The following is a 7,917-nucleotide window of genomic DNA, read 5'->3' as shown; positions in this document are numbered from 1 at the left end:
TCCCAGCGCGTTCGGCTCGAGGCTGCGTCCCCGTCTGGAAACCCCCCTTGTTTGCACTCCCATAACATGTGTTCCAGGGTTGCCCTGGCCTTACAAAACTTGCATTGGTTTGACGAATAAAGCTGGGTAACAGAGATTCAAGACCACCGCGTTTACAAACGTACTTGTCTGCAGCTGCCGCCATGCGAACGCCTGTCTCTTGTTGAGTTTCTGGTGTAGTGGCGGAAATTTTCACTTCGCCAGTCCGTAGCGTTGCGTTATTTCTCTGTAATTCGTCAGGCGATCCTACCACTCCCACCCTTCACCAGACGTCGTGGCCGAGGCGGCGGTAGTGTGCAGTCTTCGTGCAATCCAGAAATAATGCGACAAAGGAACAAGTAAGCTATTCTGCCATGTCATGCATTTTCAGCATTCGTCTTATGGTCAGTACAAATAAAGATGGAATTCGTTGGGAATATTGCAAGGATAGAATATATGCCCATTTCATCCGCACTTCACCGTGTTTACACATGTCAGCTGGATGATTTACGAGAGCTGCAACGGTTGCGTAAATTTAAATATTTTGTTCAGAAATTAAAAACTACTTTGAAGAATTTTCAGCTCTCTATCATCAAAATAATTCAATTTAATTATGGAGTTTTACGTGCCAAAAGCAGTTTTGATTATGAGGCACGCCGTAGTGGGGGACTCCGGAAATTTTGACCACCTGGGATTCTTTAACGTGCACCTAAATCTAAGTACACGGGTGTTTTCGCATTTCGCCCCCATCGAATCACCAAAATAGACAGCGTGCGTCAAATGTTAAGTATAAACCCACACAAATTGCTGTATAGGTGCCGTCGTTTCTATGCGCACAATAAAACAGGCAATTTCTGTAATATAAAAGCAGCATCTATTCATAGAACCGAACAAGAAAGAAATGCAGTAATGTTACTGCACAGGTTCACGTACACGTTAAAAACTGGAGACAAAGTATACGGATGCAATACACTGATGAACCACGCTTGCATGCAGTGCAGTGAAGTACAGCGCAACACTAGCCTGCTCACTAGCTTTCGGCGTGTCAGACGCACGTAACCCAGGCCTTCTCATCGCAGCTCGACTGGCTGCGAACTAAGTGGCCTTTACTAAGGCTTGACTTCAGAGCTGAGGCACAAACCCCTTGTCAAGGCCGTACAAGGACTCGTTTACACACTTCAAGCTCTTAGTCCACCATTCTTGAACATCGGGATGACGATGTTGGTAGTGCGCGGGTGTTTCCCATAGCGCATGGCATAGAGGACACAGTTCGTCCTCGGAACGAGTCAAGGAGCAGTTCTGCTTCCAGGCAAAGTAGCTCTCGTAAGAGGCACGGTCGTTCAAGAGTTGTCGCAGATGCGTTGCAAGCTCGCCCGGCTTGTGCAGGTGCGACGTGCTTACTACCGACTTCTCAGGAACCTGAAGAGTTGCGTTGGGTGGCGCCAACACGACGGGAATCAGGTTGTATTTGAACGCGTCGTATATGAGTTCGTAGGGACTCTGGAAGCAGTCGGACTTCAATGACACTACGACGAAGTGGTAGTTCTTGGCGATGCGTGGGATGCACTCGCGTGGCGACGAGCACTTATCCTTCCCGCAGGCTGGAAACAGTCTTATGCTCATCGTGTCATCCGAGCTACTCTGAGTGGAATCCTGCTTTTCACGGCTCCATGGTACTTGTTCCAAGAAGCGGCGCTGCTCGCATCCACCAACTATCCAGGCGACGCCTTTTCTTTTTTCGGAATCACGGTGTCGCTAGGCTGCATTGCGCTCTCGGCTGAGTCGCAGCGCCACTTATCGTAAGAAACTACGATGTCAGCGTCGTCCCTGTAGGCCATTGTCCAGTTGAACGTGTCGGCGACACGCGACAGTAAGCGCGAGCCATTTCCATGCGGGCTGTCGCCTTGGGGCAGTGAGTGACTCTTAGCCCAAAAAACCCAGAACTGAAACGGCGAGCGTACATGAGGAATTCCCAGGGATTCAAAATGCTCGGCACGGAAGACAACAGCATCACTGCTCATTAGCAGGTAGCGGTCTTCGATTACGTCGCACGTAACCGAGTGTTCGCCTTCAGTAGTGCATACGGCTTTGTGGAGTAACCACCAGTTGTCCAATCCGGTTTGGTTCCACAGCAGAATCCGGGGAAGCCCGTCGTCGCCTTTCCGCTCACGCCATGGCCGCCAAATCTGAGTGTCCGACGGCCGCGTCGGCTGCGCAGCGTGCGAGTCTGCTTGCGACAGCGACCTGTAGAGCGTCAGCGCAGGATATATAAGGGCTATGAACACCATAAGCGACGCGAGGAACGTGTACTTTGGCCAATGCTTCGCGAAGTGCCACTCTAAATTACGCGTGGGTCCGGTGACCAGGAGCACTGTCCAGCTGTCGGTTGATTCGGGCGAGTCTTGTCGTCGTGATGAAGATTCTCCCGGCGTTGTACCGTGGTCTTCAGGTCCCATGTCATCCATGGGTATCAGCTCCATCGACTCCTCAAAATCACGTGGACAGTCATCCACGGTCACCGGCGCTGCTGCAGCCTCACGATGTGAATCGGTCAAGGAAATAACCTCGCCGTCGGGACCATCATCAGCTTGAGGGGCACCTTCGTGAAGGAACGTTGTTTTACAGTGAGGGGATGGTGACCGGTTGCGCGAAGACGCTTCAGCCATGGCTCATAACGTTGGGAGCAGACTGAAATAGAAGAAAAGCAACTGAAAAACATTGAAGAACACTATATGGCCGTGGCAAGGATCATGTGGAAAATAGGCACGGAAACAAGCTGGTTACACACTTTAAATAAGGGAGTTGCGAGATCAGAATTATATTATTCTACGTGAAGCAAACGTAGGCAATAGAAGGGCAGGGTAATGGAGAGGATTAGGCTGGCAATTGTCCCCAAAATGATCACAACGCCTGCCTAGTTTTTTTTTTTAGAAAGGAGGGGATACAAACAGGAGCTGAAGATAGGGAGAAGGGATACGAAAAGGAAAGAAAGAATAAGATCGTAAGACAGGTCACAACAAACAAAATAAAGCCACGACAAAGAATACAGCACGCCAGCAGGAAGATAACCATGGGAAAAACAAGAATGTTTATATTCCTGTTGCGCCAGCAACCAGGAACAAAAGATGACGTAAACACCATGATGCGCTAATTGCAACGATTTATTCTCGGAAAATGTGTGCATTTATACTCGATTCGCAACCGCGCCGCAGTTTTTATACCAACACACAGCGGTTACAAAGACGGTTCGCATGCATATAAACCGTGATTGAAGGAGCTTTCGTAATGAAACGGCTCTACTCGTATCACCCGCTGTGGGATTTCGCTGCTCGTGAAAATTTGGAACAGACAAATGGCCACAATACAGTAGTACTAAACGGCCTATGCGTGTTACAACCCAACCAGAATTTTAACATCAGGGGCAGCGCTTCGAGTGGATATGAATGCCGCTGTCCATAGCCGATCTATAGCGGGTGACTCAGCAGCACATTAGTGCTCCTAAAGATGCTAATGCAGTGTGTATGGCGAATAGTAGAGCGTACCTATCGGACAAATTTATCCCGAAAGAGGTACTTACACTTTCTTGCAGCAGAAAATCGCGGGTCAATCTGCGTTAAAACGCACTGCACGTACGGCGACCACTGGCTGTAGGATTTCGCGGCTCGTGAAACGACTTACAGGCAGGGAAATGACGTTAAGACATACCGAGAAGTGACGTAACACTTCTCGGCAATAAAATGTCGGTTTTCGTAGTTCAGCGAAAAGAGAGAATGCCTTCCAGAAACCTTTTGCTAAGCCTCGCTATACGCTTCGCGCAGATCACGTATCACACGCTCGAGCGCCGCAGAAAAAGGCGTAGATTTCGCGTTTTGGTAGGCGGTACATACATGAGCGACACTGGTACGAGACGTCAGCGAGTTGCGGTCAGGTTTGCAGTGAAGCGACAAAGACGCATGTGGACGCAGTTTCACGTCTCGTTCAAATCGGTTCGGCAGCAAACCGAGGGCAGTGTTCTGAAATGAGCTCTGTCATCAGCCAGTTGTGCGCACGCACGCTGGCGCATCTGCTGAGCGGCTGTGTGATAACAGAATAGACGGACCTGAGAGACCGGACATCACGCGCTGAGCAAAATGATAGTACTGTTGCAATAACCTGCAGCTGGTGCATGCCTGGTGCTAAAAAAACGTACACTCGCCAAGGATAAAATGAAAATAATAACACGACGTTTCAGGCCTCATACGGGTCCCTTGATCAAAATAAAGATACAAGCATGGGCATGCGACTATTTTGAGTGAGTAGGCGCAGCTTGCAGGTGTATACCTCGGCAAGATTACCGCCCGTCCTGTTTATCGTGTGTTCATGATTGAATGTAGTATGATTCTAAAAGCAAACGATCAGATAAATTTTCTCGCTCGCGATGTCCCATGAAAGGTTGTTAGGACTAAAGTCCCTAGATTTCCTGCTCTTTTTTTTTTTAAGAAGCGACATCTACTCTGTCGGCCGCCATTATCTCCCTAGATACCATGCGACCGTCAACGGCCGCTGCTATCTACACTGCTCGTAGCAGCGTGCAAGTGAATGCGGGTGAACAGCGTTAGGAAGAACATGGCTGCTGGAATGAGCGCCGCCCAATGAGATTCGTCGGCGGTACTTCAAAGCTTGTCGCTACTTAAAGAAAGCAACAAGTATCTAGGGACTTTAGTTAGGACGTTCGGATCTTTCCGGGAAATCCAAGGTATGTTTTGTGTTGCGTGGGACAGACATTTGAAAAAGGCAGAACAGGAGGAAATCAATTAAATATGGGGCTTATAGCGACAGAAGTGGGGAGTCCAGAACCACGATGGAGCGGAGCGTTAAAGACAAATAATAATCGCTAGCTTCAGGACTATCTGGGACAAACTGAATAACTGTTTAAAAATTAAAAAATTATGGGTTTTACGTGCCAAAACCAGTTCTGATTATGAGGCACGCCGTAGTGGGGGACTCCGGAAATTTGGACCACCTGGGGTTCTTTAACGTGCACCTAAATCTAAGTACACGCGTGTTTTCGCATTTCGCCCCCATTTAACTTTTTCTGAAATGACGTGAAATATCTAGGGAAAAAAACAAAATTGTACAGGCTTGTCGATGGCCAGGCGAATCACTTGGAAGGGGAATACGCAATGAAATGTTACCGGAAAAATGACTGTGTGCTCACGAACTTGCGAACGCTTGTGACAAATCTTTCTATCCGCCAACGCTTCCGTCGACACGGCCAGATTATCCAAATGCCGAGTCTTCTTTGTAGCAGGAATGGTCCACTCAACTTCAATTCGCCATAGCTCGAATGAACAACCTTGGGATTGCGTAGTGCTTCAACCGTATTCATGTTCTTTAGCGAGAATCCGTTCAGTGCGCAGCGTAACTCCATCGAGATTTGGCCGTAGACGTGCTGTTCGCTCAAACCTGTCCTAAGGCATCTCTCGGGCTTTGTTATATTGTCCTTTTTTGCATGTAGCCTCGCGGATATCGACACACTGAACGTCCTTGCGCGTCGCCTGTCGCATATTGTGGCACTACTACGGTGGGGTAAGTGGCTCCGGATGGCTGCTGAGTCAATGCCGTCTCCTGCTCGTTATATGTTCAGCCAAGGCGTTCACGGCTGTGGCCCTTGGCGACTTCATTCTTGTGTTGCTTCAAACGCCGTTTAAACTTTTCGCCCTCGCCGATGTGACATTCCAGTATGTCTAGCCACACCAGTTTTCGTCAAACACTTGCTATAAAAGCATGCCTATGCTCCTCTCCCGAACTAGTACACATGAGTAACTAGTTACATAAGTTAGCTAGCCGTGGCTCTTTTATAAGAAAAAACTGTCAGCCCTTCCACTGGGGTGGAGATGGAAGTACAGCGAAGCTGTACTATGGTGAGAATTATGTATTTGCAATTAGGACTATTAAGATGTGATGGTTTCATTGGTTATTTGAACTAATAAAGAATAAGAAACATACATGATCCGGCCTTCTTCATTTACTTAGTGACCACAGGGACCATGGCCACTACGTTACACCGCCATAGGGTGTACGGCAAATGTAGGCACGTTCTTCATAAACACGTCACCAACGCCGCGCGCGTTCAGTGCCAACGCGGGCAAACCGCCGCCGCCGTCGACAACAGTTCTGCGCGTTGTTTGTGTGACCGCACACAAGCACTGTCAAAACGCTGGCGTGAGCAAGCGCGCCAGCTGCAGCAAGCGAAGGTTCATGCGGTCCATCGCTTCAACGGAAACTGAGCGGCCAAAGCACAGTGTATACATATGTAGGAGCCGTGTTGCAGATCGCTTTCAAGATACGATGCGCGCGAACGGCTGGCGCCGCGCAAAGTACAAGTTGCTCGCAGAGCAGAAGCCGCAACCCCTCTCTCCCGCGCTCCTTCCCTCTGTCCTCCTTTCGCGCGGCAGATAGAGTCGCCAGTTCCCCTTGCGCCCGGTCGCAAGATACGCATTTGGTGCCGCCGCTAAACGCTGCCTCCCTTCCCTCCCTTCCCCCCACGGCCTTTTGCGCGATGGAAGAAGTCGCGTTGGCTCTCCGCCGTGCGTCCCCTCCCCATGAAAGCGCGCGTCTCTTGCGCGCGTTCACTCGCACACATAGCATACGGCCAATGACAGTTTCTTTTTCTATTTCCGGACGCGACCGTCAAAGACTGAGCCCTTAACAACTTCGCTGTAAAAGTAGTAACTATTTCTCTCTTAACCGGTTTACGCTGAAGAAAGCTTGATATACCGATTCCTGTATTTTCTTATGTTTCAGTAAAGTTTACCAGCCCGCGCTGGGACGCTGTACCTAAAAATTTCACAGATGCAGGTGTAGGTAGTTTTCACGTGACGCCACGGATGCAGCTTCGCTACCAGAACATGCGGCCACCATGACCTTTTGGAGAGTTGGCGGTCGGGGTAGTTGTTTCATGATGCTAACGGCAAAAAACCGCGCAAGAAACGTTCCGTCGGTTTTTTTATCGTAGTGCCACGATGACATTACGGCACCATATTACCAAGCAAACATTCTTTCGATTTTTCATTGACCTTTTTTCCCCGGATTATCACTGTTATTTTTATGTTGTTCTGCGCAAGGTGTCCCAGTTATGGTGTCACGTTTCTTGCTTACGCAGCTTCTCAGCATGCTAGTGCCCCAAGATGGCGGCGATGATGACGTCAAAGCAAACTATATATATATACATCGTACGATGTGTCCCCTCCTTGCTCACGGTTACTGCTGCTGCCTGCATCGTGTCTGCTTCGCTACGAAGTTGCCCGGTGTACTGTGCATGAAATGGAACGTCCGCTGGGATAACCGAAATGTCTATCTCCACTAGAATCTTGGCTGTCTCTGAACCCGAATCAGAACAGACCGTATTCAAAAGTGCTTGAAGCTGACCCGAACTCGACTACAGAGATAAAAAAAGGTAAATCATTTCCAGTTTAGAAACAGAATACTTCAACAGACATGGGAAAGAACATTCATAAAATTCACTTGTCTCAAAAATAACAATTTCGGCGGCCAGGGCACCACACCTCATTCCCTTAAGCGAGACTTGGTTGCCCCCTTATGACAGCGACGATGAACTTTTTCTCTGTACACAAAATTTCACTGTACACTGCAAAGAAAAAAAAAGATGCCTCTGGGGTGCGATCGCGCAAATAGCTCGCTTTTCCGTTTGTTCGATTTGACTGCTACGTCACAAATTGGGTGGTCGGCAAAATTTGTTACAGCGGGAGGGAGAGCACAGCGAATAGACGAGCGAGCGCAGCCACGCAAGTTTGCGTCACCAATTTGGGCTTCGATTGGGGACGATACATTAAGTGCAGAATGTTTGTAACGTTTTAATAATTAAAAATGTAATGTTAAAAACGTTCTTTTATTGTT

The 7,917-nt window shown here is 48.7% G+C and overlaps 2 protein-coding genes across 2 annotated transcripts; both read right to left on the bottom strand.

Moving 5' to 3' along the window:
* Positions 1 to 1,140: 1,140 nt before the first annotated feature.
* On the bottom strand, positions 1,141 to 1,641 carry LOC119443689 (alpha-(1,3)-fucosyltransferase fut-3). The gene has a single exon (XM_037708406.1). It carries the CDS (start codon positions 1,639 to 1,641, stop codon positions 1,141 to 1,143), a length of 501 nt encoding a protein of 166 aa, XP_037564334.1.
* Positions 1,642 to 1,730: 89 nt separating this feature from the next.
* LOC119443688 (uncharacterized) lies at positions 1,731 to 3,953 on the bottom strand. Its single transcript, XM_037708405.2, has 2 exons — positions 3,596 to 3,953; positions 1,731 to 2,706 (listed from the first exon to the last, which is right to left on the bottom strand). The coding sequence occupies exon 2, from the start codon at positions 2,682 to 2,684 to the stop codon at positions 1,731 to 1,733; it is 954 nt and encodes a 317-aa protein (XP_037564333.1). The 5' UTR covers positions 2,685 to 2,706; positions 3,596 to 3,953.
* Between the last annotated feature and the right edge of the window lie 3,964 nt (positions 3,954 to 7,917).

The sequence above is a fragment of the Dermacentor silvarum genome, chromosome 3 (genome assembly GCF_013339745.2).
Source record: "Dermacentor silvarum isolate Dsil-2018 chromosome 3, BIME_Dsil_1.4, whole genome shotgun sequence".
Taxonomy (NCBI): Eukaryota; Metazoa; Arthropoda; class Arachnida; order Ixodida; family Ixodidae; genus Dermacentor; species Dermacentor silvarum.
This window is presented reverse-complemented; position numbering and strand designations above follow the sequence as displayed.

Bases quoted from the DNA above. Each gene is read 5' to 3' on its own strand.
- LOC119443688 (XM_037708405.2), bottom strand. From the start codon at position 2,684: ATGGCTGAAGCGTCTTCGCGCAACCGGTCACCATCCCCTCACTGTAAA.
- LOC119443689 (XM_037708406.1), bottom strand. From the start codon at position 1,641: ATGAGCATAAGACTGTTTCCAGCCTGCGGGAAGGATAAGTGCTCGTCG.